The following is a 19758-nucleotide window of genomic DNA, read 5'->3' on the forward strand; positions in this document are numbered from 1 at the left end:
AACTATTAATATTTTACAGATAAAATATGTATTCATGTAGCATTAATAATGTAAACATATATATATTTATCAATGATATAAACATAAAAGCATATTTGTTAATTATTTTAACTGCATTAGTGAACTAGTGCACTTATTGAACTAGTGCAGTAAGTTACAATAAATAACTGATCGTAACAACAGACCCCGTAACAACCAGCTCCAGCTCACCATATTTACATATTTTGTACATTATTGTATAAACAAAAGTATATATATTTCAAGTCGTCAATATAATTAAAAATTATTACTTTTAAAATAAAAATTTTAAATAAACGGTTGCAATCATAATATAATGACCAGATTTATATTAACCAAAATTTAATATAACATAATATATATGTCTGATTTATTTTACTTTTGACCATCAAAAACTAGAAATGTTTTTTGTTTCCGAAAATACACTAATTAGCCTGAAATAACTTATTACAACTTGACCGCAATATTTTTGCAGAATTACTATATTTTTTATGCAATTTTACCGTTTGTCATTTTGAAATAATTTTAAATGTATCAACGTGCCCCATGTATCAACTATTCCCGGTCTTCCCTATATTTTTTTTCTAGTTGACATTATCGAAATCATCGTCTCTTTCTCTCTCTCTCTCTCTCTCTCTTTCCAGAGGAATTTCTGTATTCTGCACAAATGATGTCCCAGATAACCCCGTTGGAGGTAGACATCCTGTTTCATCTATGCGACTTGCTTCACCAAACTGGGTGAGTATTCTCGATTTGTACATTAGTATCTAGTTCTTGTTCTTGGTAATTGATCACGAGGGAAGATCACATAGTGTGGGATGGCATAATCATTAGCTTGTTAATCGTAAGAAAAAAAGTTTTGGGGATTGATTGATTCAAAGAGCGATTTCGCTTCCACGCTGATTTGGTCAACGACAAATATGCTAAAAAAGAAAAAAAGAACGAGAGAGAGAGAGAGAGAGAGAGAGAGAGAGAGAGAGAGAGAGAGAGAGAGAGAGAGAAAGAGAGAATGAGAGCGAGAGAGAGGAGGATAGGGGAGGGAGATAAAAGAGCGAATGAGCGCAAGTCACATAATCCTATCGTTGCACCAGCAAGCACATCGTCATCATCCAAAAAATGTCGAGTGTATCTCGTTGTTGGCAATGAAGATGGAGACTACAATTTTCTACCGAGCAAACCATTCCTAACCGCCTTCTAATGCCTACAGCGCTTAACTGCATTATTATTTCCGTATATTTGAATCCGATGCTCCGATGCGACTCTCTTCCTGTATTGAAAGCATTTGTTTACGTGTTTACGCTGCCTGGATCAGACCTACGGAAGATGACGAGGCAGATTCGCGGCTTGGGTGCGTCTTTGTATTACAGATTATCACGTGATAATTTAAATATGTCCTACATACGTATCTCTTAAGACACACTTGTTCTCACCTATTCTCTTCAGCATCTATATCTTAGGGCGATGGTTATATGCGCAAAATATCTGCACGCCGTGTGGACACACTAACGACTCCATTACTTTGTCCCGTTGTTAAGACAGATAAAGGTCTGAGGATACGCCATGGATCGTATCTCGGCAGGAGTTTGTTTAGTATCGCTTCAAACAGTGCCATCGACGCCAAGCAATCTGTTATCCTAACGAACTCACTCGTGTATCTCCTCACGTTTATATGCTTTATAGGCTACAGCTTCGTTCCACGTTATTGAGCTCGCATTTCTTCTCGGATTTCAGGAAAATTGTATACAATGATCTCGTGGCTATTACACCTGAGCAGTATTTCAAGCAAATAACAAAACGCGTTGCCGAGATTAAGGCGGTGTCGGTAAGTGTGGTGATGGAAGAAATCTCTCTCTTGTGAGCCGAGACATCGATTAAACGTTCTCGAAATCAACGTTTGCGACAGTGTCAGATGCTTAATTCAACAGTGAGTACTGTTACTTTACAGAGCCCGGACGAGCGCGGTATTATCGTGCAAATGCTCGAAAGTGGATATCGGTTCGTGCTCGGCTCCATTGGTGGAGGTACGTGTAAAGTGCTTTATATTCCTTAATTAATGTTAATTTTTACTTTAGCTGTTTTTTATTTCTGCTTTATGTTTCATATCTATCAACAAAATGAAAAAAAAATTAAATACGATGACTTCCATTTCTTCTTATTTCATATATAAGGTATCTGGAATCCTTCAGAAACGAAAAATTGTGAAGATTAATCAGATTGAACTGAGAAGAAAAGTCAAGTATCATTTTGCAAATAAATATGTAATTTTCAAGTTATTAAAGAAATCTCTAGATGTGTTGTCATATTCAATTATTAATAACTTAATAATTATTGCGATTTTTGCAAAACGGTACATGACTTTTCTTTTCAGTTTGATCCGATTAATCTTCACAATTCTTCGTTTACAAAAGATTCCGGACATCTTGTATATAAATTCAATTTGTATTTATTTTAAATATTATATCCATGTTTGATGTATAACGCATCATGAGACTGCGTTTATATTATTACTTCACGATGATGAAATTGAAGAACAAAAATGAAGATTCTATGTTGTAAGAATCAATATCTTTTGTGTCTCGTTGAGCATGTTTTCTTCCGAACTGGGCAAATGCCAAAATTTAATAAAAAGCTGCGATTTTTGCAAAACATTTGCATCATTTGGAAATTGAGTCTAATTGAGTTTGAATAATAAATCGACTTAGTCTCTTACTACAATGACATATTTTAGAAATAAAGCAATGGTATGCTTGTAGCCGTCGGCGCCACGGCCGTATATCCGATCGACTTGGTGAAGACCAGGATGCAGAATCAGAGGACCGGGTCCTTCATAGGCGAGCTGATGTATAGGAACAGCTTTGACTGTTGTAAAAAGGTTGGAATCGAAAAGTCTCGCCGTGTAACACTCTCTACATTGTTAATCATGAAGCTGGTATTCTGCGTTTGACAGGTGATACGGCACGAAGGCTTCTTCGGCCTTTACCGAGGTTTGATGCCTCAGTTAATGGGGGTAGCCCCTGAAAAGGCTATCAAGCTGACGGTCAACGATTTCGTCAGAGACAAGTTCATGGATAAGAACGGAAATCTACCGGTGTACGGAGAAATCATATCTGGTGCTTGTGTAAGTGTTTCTCCTTACGCTTGTTGCATGTTCAGTATTTTAAAGTTACTTGCTAGGTGAAAAATAAAACAATATAAGATATGAGACAGGCGAACGGGAAAGCAATTAATTTAAAGTACGGACAATGTGTCAAGCTGTCCATAAGTGATCAAGTATTTCAAAATGAAATTATTTAAAAGTCTATAGATAGAGCTTTTATTTTCTGATAAATGACATAATAAGTTGAATACATTATCTACGAATAATACACTGAGAAAATATTGTTTACAACCGATAAGAATAAGCCTTGCAAACACTCGGTTACTTATGAGTGCCTTTGATAAATATTTGATTTTTAATAATATTTCTATCTTTGTGTATATATATATATGTGCATGTGTGTACGTTGGGAGAGGCAACAGAAGACATAACGAAGTGTTTCTCTTTTCTTTTCAGGCTGGAGCGTCTCAAGTGATATTTACTAATCCGTTGGAGATAGTGAAGATCAGACTACAGGTGGCTGGAGAGATCGCAGGTGGGTCAAAGGTGAGAGCGTGGACTGTCGTCAAGGAGTTAGGTCTTTTTGGACTGTACAAAGTGAGTAGTGATCGATCTTACTTATATGATCTTATATACATTGAGAAAAAAGATTGGTTGAATTAATATAACAGCAAACTATTTTGCTTAAAGCAAACTTCTTATGAATTTCTTATGAAAGAATTTCTTAGCCGGCTCTTACGAATTAAATGATGAACCAAACGATGTTAAGAATTTCTTATTTGGCTTTTATTATGAATTTAATTTTATTGTGAATTTATTTATAGAGAGTCTTTTATTTGGTTTTCATGAACTTATTAGATTTTTAAGAACCAGAAATTTTCTTTCCTTCAACTAAGATGCATTTAGTTGTGATATTGTCCCCTTAATTCAATCAAATTTTTTTCTTCATGTACGTTCTTCTTTCTCTTTCCTTTCCTATCTCTTTCTTTCTTGTCAAATCGTTTTAATGGTAGACGCAATCTCTTCGTAGGGTGCTAGGGCCTGCTTTTTACGAGACGTGCCGTTTAGCGCGATATACTTTCCTATGTACGCTCACACAAAAGCGAGAATGGCCGACGAAGGTGGTTACAATACGCCGTTGTCACTTCTCGCTTCCGGTGCGATCGCCGGCGTACCAGCAGCAGCGTTGGTCACTCCAGCGGACGTAATAAAGACGAGATTACAGGTATGATTTTGTTCTGAAAACAATCGCCGAAATATCGTGGGATCTTTTCATCGCTCGTAATTTCATCGCTCTTTCGTTTCTAGGTTGTAGCTAGAGAGGGTCAAACCACGTACAACGGGCTGTTGGACTGCGCGAGAAAAATATATAGGGAAGAAGGCGCCAGGGCATTCTGGAAGGGTGCAACAGGTATATCATTTTACTATGTATTCCCTATGGGCGAAGTTCTCGAAGCAGTTAATGCAACTTTATCATTCTCGCCATAGTGCACTGGGAATTTTCTCGAAAGATCTGTAAATCTGTTATTTATGTATTGGGTGTACAAGTAAGCTCGGTGCTTCTTTAACATGGTTTTGATGTTTATTTACAAGAAACGAAAAACGTGTTAATTTTCGAAGTAGTCCCTATTATTTTCTTCTCTCATTTTTCGGGCAACTGGCGAATCCGGTTTCGGTAAAAAGATGGTGGTTTTGATTCAATAAAATCAATGATGCTTCTTTCGACGTCTGCGGGAGATTTGAAGAGATCGATCAGGTGATATTGCAGTGATCAGAACAAGTGATAATACGAGGGAGTAAGATTTGGAGAATAAGCCATATGAGAGAGAATTTCTCAGCCCAGAGAAGAGATATTTTTTGCGTTTAATTGCGTCACTCAAATTAATCATTTGTTGCTGGTAACGCTCAGAAGTAATCGTTTCACCAGGTTTGAGCAACTCATAAATAAAGAACACCTTTAAAATCTCATCTCAAATATACAGTAACACTTTGTTAGCGTAAATATTCGGTTCAACGATACTTGTTGATGGCTCGTCCGGATAAATCCGCGACTTAGATCTTTTTGGGTTGTCATACAATACCCTCACTTTCAATTTTATGAAGAGAATCTTTTTTTTTTAATCGTGACAGCATTGTTGTGTCACAGTGTCTCATTTTGTTTTCGAGGCTGAGCACCTGAGGAATTCAACGGCTTGCCTTCTGTATTTTCCCAAGCTTCTTTAAGCGAATAGAAATAGCTTGTTGAGTTACACCAAGCACCTTAGCAAGTTTCTACTGTATCTGCCAAGAATTTTCGTTCAATAGCTGCCTTAGTTCTTCCATTGTTTTCGATATTCCACTACTTTCTGCATCAGTAAGAGCAAAATTGCTACTTTGGAACTTTTGAAACCATCGTTTGCACGTTTTATTGGCACAGCACCGCTTAAAGCAGAACAAATGATTTCGGAAACCTCAGCAGCACTTTTTTTTTTCAACTGGAACGCGAAAAGAATACAGTGCCTAATGTGCTTCTTTTGAGATCATTTTCTTTTGAGAGCCATAGTGCAAATTTGTTTTTGGAAGTTATGTCTCGAGCAGAGTAAAGTTACATGGTGCGTTTAAAGAAGTAAAGTTGATACTTAAAAATGCCAAAGCAACGGCAGGAAATTTTAATTTAAAACCGAATTACGTTTAATTGAATGTAAAGGCATCGAATTTATTTGTACACTTAATATGATTAGGGTGACTATCGCGGGAAAAAAACAAAAGGAAATAAATAAGAGGAGAATAATTTCTTTTTCCCAGAAGTAGTCTCGTAGGTCTCTCTTGCTCATTAAACTGATTGTATACGATCTCATTCTTCTGTGATATAAGCGATAACTTCCATTTATAATTAATTCGCTTCTCTGTAAAAAGTAGAAATAAACGAGAAAGAGATTTTCATGTTGCTCTCGCTTGCGATCACCGAGAGTGCAGTTAGTAATATATTCTGCTTTGGTCGATTGCATGCGCGGGGGATCGGCCCTGCTGCATCTTTCGATCTTTCTTCCCCCTCAATATGACCTGGCGATTTACTTGTCAGTAAGTACCTCTTTCTCTTCATCTGACCCTTTTATTATGATTTTCGTCCATCGCTCTGTGTCCTCGTTTTCTCCAATTTGCAGTCAGCATACTTACTCTCTCTGTGTACTCAGTGCGATGTCATCGAATGTAACGTATCATCTTACGCATTCACGCATCTTGCAGCTGTAACTCCGAAAATGCAGGTCAATAAGCCATGTATGAGTCTTCTTTTCAGAGATACGATATATTGTTGAAGTTGCGTCGCAGAGGTGATATTCTTACGTGTCAATGTGTCAAGCTTAAGCACACATATATATATATATATATATATATATATAATTATTAATAAGACATTGTAAGATAATTGTTGCTCTTAGGAGATATCACTGTCTTCCTTTCTGTATGAAAAAGACTTTTTAAGCCCCGCATGTCATATAGAGTCTTCAATTTTGGATTCCGGATTTTGACTGGCATTTTCTCGATTTTGACTAATATATATTCACAGATGCCTCGTGAAATTAACTCCATAATAAGCGAAAATAAAAATGTATCGATGTAAAAGTGAACATAAGTGGTCAGCTATGTGATTATAATTTTCAGTATTGTTATTATCGTTCATGATCTTCATTCATCTTGCTCTCTCAGAAAGGAGATAAACAACCACATTATGCCGAACATGCTTGCCATCGGAACGTCCTAAATCTTTATTTGGACAAAGAATGCGAAAGTTAACTTTGAAAACTGTGCATCCTGTATCATGCGCTTCTCTGTTTTTACAGCTCGAGTGTTCAGATCGTCGCCGCAGTTCGGTGTCACTCTTTTCACGTACGAATTGCTGCAAAGGCTGTTCGTTGTCGACTTTGGAGGATCGTAAGTATATCTTTCTATATACGTTTCACAAATAGTAATTCGCAATAGTAACACTATGCGTTAAACTTTCTATTCTTAGGCGATTACGCTAATGTTTTTAGCTATAGTTTAACGATTGTAATTAGAAAACTTACTGAAACGAAGAGACGTCGATGTGTAAATTGAAGATTGAAAGAATAGCGTTGGCTAATGTACAATGCAATGGTAGTTTTGTCAAAATTATATCAAAGTTATCGAGTTTCCGATGTCGATTTAATCCTTTGAGTGCTGAGAGCGCATATTAGGAGGTTGAATTAATTCTGATTTTATTTTGCCAATTTTTTAATTTTTATTTTAAAGAAATAGTTAAATTTACATCAATCAAAATATTTTCCGTCGTTAACTATGACTTTTCCCATCTTTCTGCCAACATAGCGATTTCACAACGATAGAACGATCTGTCTTTCAAAGCAATCCAATCAGACACCAATTTTTGCACATCCTCGTAATCATTGAAGTGTGTATCTGCTAAAGCGTGTTGTATCGATCGGAATAGATGGTAAAATCAGTCAGATGGTGCTAGGTCTGGTGAGTACGCTAGGTGCGGAAGGATTTCCCCCATTCGAGCTCTAACAATGTTTGTTTAACGATTGAAGCAACATGTGGACGAGCATTATCATGCAAAACAATCACTTTATGTCTATTACTGGGTATCGCTGGCCTTTCTTGCATCAATTCATCATTCAACTTGTTCAATTGTTGCCAGTATCGCTCTCCCCGAACTGTTTCATTTGTTTAAAACCTCATTTTTCCAACCTTTTTTGTATTTCGCACCCCTAAAAATTTATTAATGAACCTTCGCACCCCCTATAAGAAAAAAATTATTCATATGTTTTATGTAAAAGTTAGTTGTTAGGGTTTTAAGGCAAAGAAGTTAATTTATAATAATTATTTATTACACAGTATTGTTTTATAGAAATTAACTATCATTTTAATATTATAAAATTATTATCCATAATATTAAGCTTCGCATAGTGACACATAATGAATATACGTATAGATAATGAATATACGTATAGATATGTAAAAAATATATAATTTTAATAACGTTTTTAAAATTTTTAAATGGTAAAAATGCCGGATTATTTTAGAATTCATCTGAATCATTATTAATTACAATCACTTTTTCTCGCACCTCCAAGAATGTTTTTTCACACCCCCAGCGGGTGAACCCCCGGTTGGGAACCCCTGGTTTAGAAATTTATAGTGCACCACACCTTCTATATTCTACTAAATACATTGCTTTGTGACCATAAATGTTTCCTTTTAGTATCGATGTTGTTGTCCTGGATCAATCCATGATTTTCTTTAGATTATCAAAATAAATCCACTTTTCATCTCCAGTTATAATTTGCCACAAAAATCTCTTTTCTTCTGTCTAGCAAGCAAAGATAGCATTCAAACGATTTGCAATGGTACTTTCACTCAATTCATGTGGAACCCATTTGCCTTCCCTTTAAATTTTTCCCATGGCGTGTAGGCATTTAGAAATTGTTGATTTATTAACGTTGAGTTGTTCAGCCAATTGCTTTTCCGTTTGAGCGATGTTTGCATTCAATAATACTTGCAATTCAAAATGTTTAAATTTTTTGGTTGACCAGTACGTTCTTTGTCACTCAAATCGAAATCACCACTTTTGAATCGTTGAAACCAAAATTTACAGTTGTACAGTGATGGAGCTTGAGCACCATAAGTTGTAACAAGCATTTCATGAGCTTCAGTTACCGATTTTTTCAAATCAAACAAAAAAGTAATGAATGTCGAAAATGCAATTTTGTACAATCCATTTTAGATGCGTATAAACAATGAAACTATCAGTAACAATAGCGCGCAAACTGTCATATGTCATAGAGAAATGTCAAATCTTTCAGTGTTACCAGATTTCAACATTCCTGGTAACCATTAACTTGTTATACTAAAGCCATCTATTGCTAGAATCTAGAGATGTGTGAACTATTCGAATTCGAATCGAATCGAATCTAATGTAATTTGATTCGATTCGAATCCGAATCCCTATGATTCGAATCCGAATAACTCGAAAATTTCGAATCGCGAAGATTCGAATGCGAATCAAATATATTAATACCTAAAAAGTATTGAGCCTTTGGAGGTCAAAATTAAGAATACATTTATTGTTATTTGAAAATAACATTATGAAACCACATATGTACCGTTTTGTTCGATGACCTTCTGCCATTTCTCCGGCAATACCATAATCTCGTTGTTATAGAACTTTTGTGGTTTCTGGGTACTATGGACCTATTATGGAGCTCGTCGGAATCGATTCCGACAATAATCGAATTTATTCCGTTATTTCCCAGATATATATTGTCTTTTCTAGGGGAAACGGAATTATTCCGATCGGAATCGATTCCGACGATATTCCATGATAGGTACCTGGTCAAAAAATTGTGACACGTGGTTTTCACAGGCCTCTTTTGGAACTAACTTAACACCATTCAAGGAGTTCTGCAGAGACCGAAACAAATGATAGTCTGACCGTGCCAGGTTCTGGCTATACGGTGGATGCATTAAAACCTCCCAGCCAAGTTCTCTCAATTTCTGACGGGTCGTTAAAGATGTATGCAGTCTGGCGTTGTCAACGTGGTATACGACACCCTTTCTGTTGACCAGTTCCGGCCGTTTCTTTTGAATTGCTAGGTGCAATCGCGCTAATTGTCGACAGTACAGGTCTGAGTCTATCATTCTGCTTGGCGGCAGCAGCTTGTGAAGCACGATGCCCTTCCAATCCCACCAAACACACAGCATAACCTTCCTGGGCATCAGTGTGGGCTTTGCCACAGACTGTGGAGCTTTTCCTCGCTTCGACCACGATCTTTTTCGCACATTGTTGTCGTAGGTTATCCACTTTTCATCACTCGTGATCAACCGCTTCAGAAATGGCTCGATTTCGTTACATTTCAGTAGAGATTCGCAGATAGAAATTCGATCGAGTAAATTTTTTTGAGTCAGATCATGTGGTACTCAAACATCGAGCTTCTTTTTGTAGCTAGCTTTCTCCAAATGATTTAACACTGTTTGGTGATGGATGTTTAGGTCATTGGCGATGTCATGATTGCTTACATGCCGGTCTTGGTCGACTTTTGCCAGAATATCATCCACTTTTTCTGTGATTGGTCGCCTACGCGAGGAGTATCTTGGATATCGAAATTTCCAGAACGAAAGCGTCTGAACCATCTTTTAGCTGTTGCTTTTGATACGTATCTTGTCCATAAACAGCACAAATTTCTTCACGGGCCTGCGCAGCATTTGCGCCTTTATCGAAATAAAATTATAAAACGTAGCGCAGTTTTGCGGAAAGTTCACTTATCTTCACGACACAATACCTTACGTCTGATTATAAGAATTCCAACACTTTTTGTACGTCTACTACCTTCAGCTGTCAGCTGTCAAATGACGTTAGGCCTGACCTGCTGCGACTCATATACCCTGAGATTTGGGACACTAACGCTATCTCGTGCGCAAAAGGCTTAATACTTTTTAGACAACTTGATATTAGCGTTTGCGCATATCAGCTACAAAACGGGCCATCTGGGCCTGTATGTTTGAACCTTTAACTTGTAATTAATTTAACTTATAATTAATAACTTAATTATTTTTTATTACTTTAAATATTTAAATTACTATAAAAATATACTATTAAATTACTTCGATTCGATTCGAATTTGAATGAAATTTCATAGATTCGATTCGATTCGATTCGAATTCGAATTTAAAAAATGGGATTCGATTCGATTCGACATAAAAATTCTTGATTCGCACATTTCTACTAGGATCCAGAATAACTAATTCAACCTCCTAATATATGCGCTCAATATAAGTGGTTCGTTGCGGCCTACTGACGCTCAAAGGTGCTCTGTTATAAAATGTCAATCTTTCCAAGAACTTTCATTTGTATGTTTCTCTGTACGTATTCTCTGTCTTTTTATCAGGAACAATTTTAGTTGTTTGTTACTTTCTCAAAGTAAATATGTTTCTTAGAATAAATTTTTAGAACAAATTTATTTCTCTCAGGCTAAATTTTCTTAGTGTTTTGTCTTGTGAAATAATTCTAGTAAGTGAATGAACTTTAGTAAATATATTTACTATATACTATATACTTTAGTAAATATACTACTAATAATTAAGACAATTAACTTCAGCTCTAAGGTAGTTTACTCGAAATAAATTTATTAAATAACTAAAATAATAAACCAATGGATTTACATATTAGAGATAATTTAATTCTCTTCTGTCTGATATCACCAGTCATAGATGAATTGTCAGTTTTCCTGAATTTCGGCTATATAGAGCCACTCTTCGTAGCGCACTCAAAGGGTTAAAATTTATCTATTAATTTATTTATTAATTTATAAATTCGTCTCATTATGGGATATTTAAGAAGAAGATCAGCGGAGCGATCGACGAAATTTCGTTTCTATTGTTACCAGATTATACTTGCGAATCGACATCGACGAGCGTAACGATCTCTGATATTCTTCACAGTCGACCTGCCGGGTCGGAGCAAAAGGTGCCTACTATGGGAGTTGCGGACGAGATTCGATCAACGAACCCAGATCACATAGGTGGCTACCAAGTGGCTTTGCCCATCTTCACGGGTATAGAAACCAAGTTCGGTCTTTGCCTACCTAGGTTCCAGGCTGTTACCGGGAAGTAACGGTGCCATTAGCAGCTGCTAGAAAAATGAGAGAAAGCAGAAACGAGAAAAAACAAGCTTGTAGCAACCCCTGCCATAAAAAAGGAAAAAAGCAACCTGCGAGTCGCTCTCCACCGAGCGCGCGTGAAGCGAGCGAGGCGCGATGCGAGCTTCACGAACTACAAACTTGTGACAGTTCGCTAAAGCGTTCCCATCTCTTCTCGACGATCGGCTCGGCCATTTCGAGTTGGGTACCAATTGTACAGATCGGCAGTAAGAAGGAACGGCCGCGTCGGTCCGTTGAACATGATGACGCGCGCACGGTCGCATGCATGCATGCGTGGATGTGTAAATTTGTAGACCGGTCGAGGGAGAAGTACAAAATCCGTCGTTGCGGAATGGAAGGAATGTTCGTTCGTGATAACTGAGTCGTCGATGTCATAGTCAATTGATAAAACACAAACAAAAGGAAAGAAAAGAGACGTAGAGCAGAAAGAAAGGAGGAAGAAACTCGGGGTGGCATTGAGAATTATTTATTTTGATACTATATAGATACGTTATATCAAATTTAATGCCATCTGCGCGTAATTATTTTACAATGCGAGAGAGAGAGAGAGAGAGAGAGAGAGAGAGAGAGAGAGAGAGAGAGAGAGAGAGAGAGAGAGAGAGAGAGAGAGAGAGAGACATTTATCGACGGTTTTGCGTTGTTACCGGCTTGAAACGCGTTTGCCGTCAACGCGTGCGTGTAAGCGACTCAACTGAGTGTAACGCTCGTTAAGTCACAAACGATTAAACGCCAATGGACATGAGTGTGATGTTCTAGCAGAGATTATTAATTCGCGATGGGCCCCGTAACGTGTGTACCGGATATAAATATATATTTATATAGATTTTAACGTAATATACATAAATATAAAATAACGAGCGAGTTAGGCCTTTGTAATTGCGATTTATCGTTTATCTGAATTCGCCTATTTGTACAGAGCTGGTGAAGGGAGAAGAGGCGGCAGTAAATCTGTTTTAAATCGTCGCATCGTCGGCCGTAATTGCGAAGCACTTTATCGACAAATAAGATTCACGCATAGAGATGCGTCCACTATTGAACGACGACGAGAGAGATAGAGATAGAGATAGGGAGGAAAGGCGAGAGAGGGGGGAGGGGGAGAGAGCGAGAACGGGCGGAATTATATCGACACCATCACCACCAACGTTATCCATCCGAAATGCCATGGATTCTATATTTACGTCCTGCGGAATGAATTAGAAATGTACAGTACGAAGTTTGCCACAGCAATGTACAAAGTTTCGAAAGACCGAGTCCTATATTTTTAAACATAACGAAAGTCGCAGCGGGAGCGTTTTCTTTCCGTTCGTGTTTCAGGGCTACTGAATGATCGAGGAGAACGAAAGAGGATGGGATTTTCGTTCGATATTGCGAGATCATCGCGATGACAATTGAAACGGATTTATTGTCATTCGACGAGCGACACCAGTTCTACAATTACGCGCGTGAACCGTCGACATAAGAATATCTAGACAGAGTATTCTAGCAGAGGAAGGTCTAATTAATGACAAGGGGAAAGTTAGGTCTCGCACATATATGAACATGTGTAACTGTATGCGTCTATGCGGAAAAATGTTGTTAACTAAAGAAAGGAAAACATCGTTTTATTCAGTTAACCGGATATATATTATAGGTTGCCACAAATATAAGTATGATTACATAGAGACAGATTTCATATAAGGTGTTAAAAGAGAAAGATTTCGGACGGGCTAAATAATATCCTGATCCCAGATTAATGGAAGCACACAAATTATTTGCGTTATCAAAATCGAAAATGTTAAAAACTCTGAAGTTGATCCTCTGGTTTGTTTACTATACACTTTTCACTTGGTACAATAAGTATTGTCTGCCCTGTCTGTAAGTCTGGAATTTTTTTTTTCTTTTTTAACACCCTATATGCATAATTATTCACATCTCACTTATGTAATTATTTTTTCTTGTCATTTTGTTGTTGAACAAGAATTATAACACAAGCTCGCGATTGCGTGACTATTTGATATTTTGTTTGCTTCTAATTTCATCGGACAAAGTATAAAATCTGTTATATAAACAAGTGTACAGTCAACTGATTAAAGATTGCGACACTTTATTTCGATGAATTTTGTTTCACATTTCGTATCCAATAGCAAAAAGGGATCTCTTGAAAATTGCTAAAAAATAAATGACCATATTGAATGCAGAATGCGTTACTAAAGTCATTTCGAAGAGAAGTGTTACGACTTTTAATTAGCCGATTGTATATAAAGAAAAATAAGTTCATGCGAGATGAATGGTGGAGAGTCCAGTCAAACGACTCGAACTATTGTAACTTTCCCTTCACCGCAAATTGGTACTACATTCCCTTACCTAAATTATTAATATAATGCTTAACATAGATATTTTTATGTCGATGGTATGAATGTACGGCGAATATAAAGATTTTTAACGAACATTAACGCACACAACCGGGAAAATTCGTTAGCAATGACAATTGATTAAGAAAATGTACATATTGAAATGCATTTCTCTGTAATCATCTTCTCTTTCATTTTTTGATTCTTTTTATTGCGGAAAGGTATACGCAGAACGACAGTGTGGCGAGATAATTTCTCGGTAGGGAGAACTCCAGCCCGCGAAGTAGACAATATGCAGTTTGTTTGACGCGCGTGCTCGCGTGAATTTTTATTTTGTATCCGTATTATTAATTGCGGAGACAGAGCGAGAGAGAGGGAGAGAGAGAGAGAGAGAGAGAGAGAGAGAGAGAGAGAGAGAGAGAGAGAGAGAGAGAGAGAGAGAGAGAGAGAGAGAGAGAGAGAGAGAGAGAGAGAGAGAGAGAGAGAGAAACGCGGATGTTGTGGAGTGAATTGAGAATACAAGGTGCGAATCATCCTGGTTTACATCAACGACACAGACCTGCCGAGTAATTTAAATTTGTAACGGGATTTGTTTTTTTAAAGAGAAGAAGAGATTTTCTATTTATAAAAGTTATCGAAATAGACGTCGACTGTAAAGGTGCGACTCTCGAGTGTTTTTCCGAGGCGATTTTTAATTTTCACGACTTTGCACGGACGTTTGAGCGGAACGACCGGTTTCTTTTTATTCATCATGTCGCGGAGAGAAAATAAAGACAGTTTGTAATTTTTTATGGCATATCTCACGATACGCTATTGATATACTTTAATATTCTCGCCAGATGATTTTTTACATTTAAGCGAGTCCGAATGCACGACTACGTTGAACGCGAGTGAAGGAGGAGATGCGTTGAGACGCTGACGTCCTTTTTACGCTTCGCTTCTTGCGAATATATCTCACAGAGACTCGACAGACTCGAGAACGGTTGATTTGCGAACGAGTTGTGAATTCAAGAACTAGGATATTTTTGTAACGTTTATATTCATGTAGAGAACGTAGAGAGAACCTAAGAAATTTTCTCAGTAAGGGGGAACTTTTCCCTTTTCTCGTATATAAACGAAAAAGAGGGAAGACAGGAACAAAGAGGAAAGGAAAATGAAGAAAATGGAAACTAAGACGCGTTCGCCGGTCTTAAAACGAAAATTTATCACTCTTAGGCAAAATTGCTCGTCTTCAATGGCCCGCTTCACGAATCTAACAGTTTGTAGTTTCGTGGACTTCTCTAGTCGATGTTCTTTCTACTACATATTAAAAATATATTTCTTCAAATATTCGAATGAAGTCAACACACTCATAGAGACGAGGAGAGACAGTCATACATATATATTCATACATCCATGCGCGCTACTGCACAAAAATATAGCACTGCGAGCGGAGCCTTCTCTTCTAGTTGCAACTGCCACTCGTTTTAACTTCTTTGTAAATATATCATTGACAAGCGTATATTGTATATAAATATTTATATACAATGTGTCGTTCGTTCATCGATGATGTGCGAAGTGCACCATCGCCGCTCGATCAAGATCATTCGCGTTATCAAACATATTTTGACGCTTAACCTTTTGCGGTCCTGTCGAGGCGCTGACTCGACATCAATTTTCTTTTTCGTTCGTTTTGACATTTCAGAGGGAAAATATTCTACGGGAAAGTTGCGTGGATTTTCATGACGTGTGTTATGTCACTGAATAAACTTATGGCTATTGATGATATTAGTCAAATCAAACGATAATTATACGACACTATGCGAAAGCCGTTGATCGGTTAGAATGAAATAGCGAAGATAATTCGAATCGCAAAGGGTTGTATTCTCATAAACGGAAAGAGAAGATTGTATATCTTCGGGAAAAAAATGATTGTGCATGAATTTTGTTTATATGATCACATAGTTATACAATTGTATAGTTGTATATGATACATAGTTATACAGAGTATATAAAGAGTATATTGGGACGGCGAAATATCTCTAAAACTACGCATTTTAGAAAAAAATGTTTCATGTTACAAAAGTTGTATGGTTTCAAAGTGGACATAAACAACTATATCATTTTGTTTACAGATGGCGTCACTTTCGAGATATTTACTGAGAATTACTTTTCTTAAATGGAAACCCCAATTTTTTATTATACCATCTTTTTCTACCAATTATTTTGAACAACTTTTGTCTGAAACATTTTTTCATTTGCCTAATGTTTTTTGAGGTAATTTAAGGGAAACTTGATAACTTTTAGGGAAAACTTGATAATATTTAACTTACTAATATTTATCTCGTTATCTACTGGTCGGAAGAAAAAGTGATACTAAATTTTTTTACTTTATTTCATCTGAAGAATATATTGTTACAACAGTGTCCTGACTTTTGTTAACTTATCGAACTCTGGAAATTTCAAAATCATCAAATTATGTCCCCCTTGAAACTATACAATTTGTCTGAAACATTTTTTTCGAAAATACTTAGTTTTTGAGATATTCCCTAATAGCAATATTTCAGCAGACTGATGGCAGACTGACGGCAGAATGAATCAGAGGTTTACAGTAGATTGGTACCAACTGCTTGTCCATTGTGCCCGCATTCTGACGGCAGAGTCTGGCAACATTATTTGACGGCAGACTGATGCCAGAAACAAAGCAGATCCTGATGTACACAGTCTAGTGACAGATTGACGGCAGAAACGTAACAGATCTTGCTGTTCACAGCCTGACAGCAGACTGGTGACAGAAATACAACAGATTCTGCCATATTCATTTTTACATCCCCCCTCTCCCCTTCCCATTCAGTCATGCACATTACGTGAAAGTAATTATTAAAAAACAATACAATATACGAACGTAATTGTTTTTATTTATCACACAAGACAAAACGAGACAGCCAATCAGATTCACAATGGTGTTTACCGTAAATGGCGGAACACGAAGGCGATGATGTTTCTTCTCACAGCCTCAGGAAGTGACGACACACGGTGACTTCGAGACGATGTTGGACTAACTGATAAAAGGGTTTGTGAACGGTGAAGTGGAAATTTGCTGCGATATCTGTAAATTGAAATTATATTACAGTTACATTTTTCTAATTACAGTTATGTATAATATATGTTTAAGTAAATACATGAATTAAAAGTTACATTGTATTAATGTCACAATTTCCCACAGTAAATACAATACACGTGTCGTATTCATAGTGGCATAGCAAATTGTAGCATCGATTGTAACTCTTAATAATTGCTGGGATGAGACGGGAAAATCAGAGAAATCTGGATAAAAATATTTACCTGTGTCTCTTGCGTTCTTCGGTAGATTCGTCAATCCTCCATGACATCCGATCCTCCCGTGATGACCTAAACATGTAAAATGTCCGGGAGACACCGTAAAGTCGACACAGAGTACCAATTGTCTATGCCCAGAAGTTGAAATTATTTGCCCGTTTCAACCGATTTTTAGGAGCTACGCCTATTTCTCTTGTGTCTCCGCTCGTCCAAAGGTCCCTATAAGGGAGGACGGTCACACCGCCCAGGTATAAGTTGTCATGTATCATTTGTAGGGATCTTCAGAAAGCGATCTTCAAGCGTGGCAATAGAAATGAAAGACTCTGATTGGTTCATTTCCTTATGCGTTATGCATTATGCCTTTATGCAAAAGTATGTGCTTCTCGCATTACTTGCCCGATTTAGCCGATTTTTTAAGGCTACGCCTACTTCTCTTCTCTTTTCTTTTCGAAGACCCCTACAAATGATACATGACAGCTTATACCTGAGCGGCGTGACCGTCCTCCCTTGAAGGGATCTTTGGATGAGCGGAGACACAAGAGAAATAGGCGTAGCTGCCAAAAATCGGTTGAAACGGGCAAATAATTTCAACTTCTGGGCATAGACAATTGGTACTCTGTGTCGACTTTACGGTGTCTCCCGGACATTTTACATGTTTAGGTCATCACAGGAGGATCGGATGTCATGGAGGATTGACGAATCTACCGAAGAACGCAAGAGACACAGGTAAATATTTTTATCCAGATTTCTCTGATTTTCCCGTCTCATCCCAGCAATTATTAAGAGTTACAATCGATGCTACAATTTGCTATGCCACTATGAATACGACACGTGTATTGTATTTACTGTGGGAAATTGTGACATTAATACAATGTAACTTTTAATTCATGTATTTACTTAAACATATATTATACATAACTGTAATTAGAAAAATGCAACTGTAATATAATTTCAATTTACAGATATCGCAGCAAATTGCCACTTCACCGTTCACAAACCCTTTTATCAGTTACTCCAACATCGTCTCGAAGTCACCGTGTGTCGTCACTTCCTGAGGCTGTGAGAAGAAACATCATCGCCTTCGTGTTCCGCCATTTACGGTAAACACCATTGTGAATCTGATTGGCTGTCTCGTTTTGTCTTGTGTGATAAATAAAAACAATTACGTTCGTATATTGTATTGTTTTTTAATAATTACTTTCACGTAATGTGCATGACTGAATGGAAAGGGGAGAGGGGGGATGTAAAAATGAATATGGCAGAATCTGTTGTATTTCTGTCACCAGTCTGCTGTCAGGCTGTGAACAGCAAGATCTGTTACGTTTCTGCCGTCATTCTGGTGCCAGACTGCGCACTGCAGAATCTGTTGTATTTCTGTCGTCAATCTGCCGCCAGACTGCGTACGTCAGGATCTGTTAGTTTCTGCCGCCAATCTGCCGTCATAGTATTAAACCGTGTTTGTTTGAATTCTGCCGCCAATCTGCCGTCAGACTGCGCACGGCAGGATCAGTTTCCTTTCTGTCGTCAATCTGCCGTCAGGCTGCTTAACAGAATCTATTCAAATGTTGACGTCAATCTGATATCAAACTTCTGTATCAGATTTTGTTTCAATGCTGTTGGCATTCTGCCAACATCATCTGATATTGCAGGATCTGTATTAATTTTGACATCAGTTTGTCATCAACTCCTGCAGCAGGCGTCTGGCAAAATCTGTTTCGGACAGATTTGGTTATTAGGGTTTCGCCGTCCCGGTACTTTTTATACACCTTGTATACAATTATCACACATCTATATTGAAAGAAAATATTGCATAGATACAATTGAAATAAATGCTTATGTTTATAGCAGTCCGTGAGAACGATATTTAAGCGAATGAAACTGCACGGAGAAAAATATCATTCTGATGTTAAAAAAGGCGATTACTACGTTTACTTCTCTTTTTTATGTAATGATTATCTTCCGCAAAGAATATCTTCTTGATAATGGCCTATAAATATACTTACAAAGTTTAAAAAAATTGATATTATCATGTACTCAAGAAAAGAACATATTCTTTTTTTGGGAATATTACACAACTACAATTTTGGGAATATTGGAGAAAAATTATATATTCTATAGATATATATAGGAAAGAAAAAATCAAATTTTTGTTTCGAATTAATATTTTTGGTCGAAATATTAAACTTACTAGTATCCACAATAAGTTTTAAGTAAATTTGACGCTCATAATGAATTTATGATAGACTTACGGATATACAAACTTATGAAATCCTTGAAACACGTAACCTAACCTTGAAACACGTAACATTTACTCAAATGC

The 19758-nt window shown here is 37.1% G+C and overlaps 1 protein-coding gene across 6 annotated transcripts in view; it reads left to right on the forward strand.

The window, feature by feature from the left end:
• aralar1 (calcium-binding mitochondrial carrier protein Aralar1) overlaps positions 1 to 13451 on the forward strand; it is a 107783-nt gene extending 94332 nt beyond the window's left edge. For 3 of the 6 annotated variants that reach the window (XM_025307348.1, XM_025307347.1, XM_025307349.1), the window contains 11 exons: positions 663 to 756; positions 1331 to 1366; positions 1750 to 1840; positions 1964 to 2039; positions 2772 to 2890; positions 2966 to 3136; positions 3572 to 3712; positions 4146 to 4340; positions 4424 to 4526; positions 6937 to 7027; positions 11573 to 11744. In XM_025307348.1, coding sequence (XP_025163133.1) covers positions 663 to 756; positions 1331 to 1366; positions 1750 to 1840; positions 1964 to 2039; positions 2772 to 2890; positions 2966 to 3136; positions 3572 to 3712; positions 4146 to 4340; positions 4424 to 4526; positions 6937 to 7027; positions 11573 to 11744 — 1289 coding nt within the window. Of the gene's footprint in view, positions 1 to 662; positions 757 to 1330; positions 1367 to 1749; positions 1841 to 1963; positions 2040 to 2771; positions 2891 to 2965; positions 3137 to 3571; positions 3713 to 4145; positions 4341 to 4423; positions 4527 to 6936; positions 7028 to 11572 lie in introns of all 6 variants that reach the window. The other 3 variants (XM_025307351.1, XM_019845163.2, XM_011154750.3) reach the window with 2 other exon arrangements.
• Positions 13452 to 19758: the final 6307 nt, after the last annotated feature.

The sequence above is a fragment of the Harpegnathos saltator genome, unplaced genomic scaffold (assembly GCF_003227715.2).
Source record: "Harpegnathos saltator strain DR-91 unplaced genomic scaffold, Hsal_v8.6 scaffold846, whole genome shotgun sequence".
Classification (NCBI taxonomy): domain Eukaryota; kingdom Metazoa; phylum Arthropoda; class Insecta; order Hymenoptera; family Formicidae; genus Harpegnathos; species Harpegnathos saltator.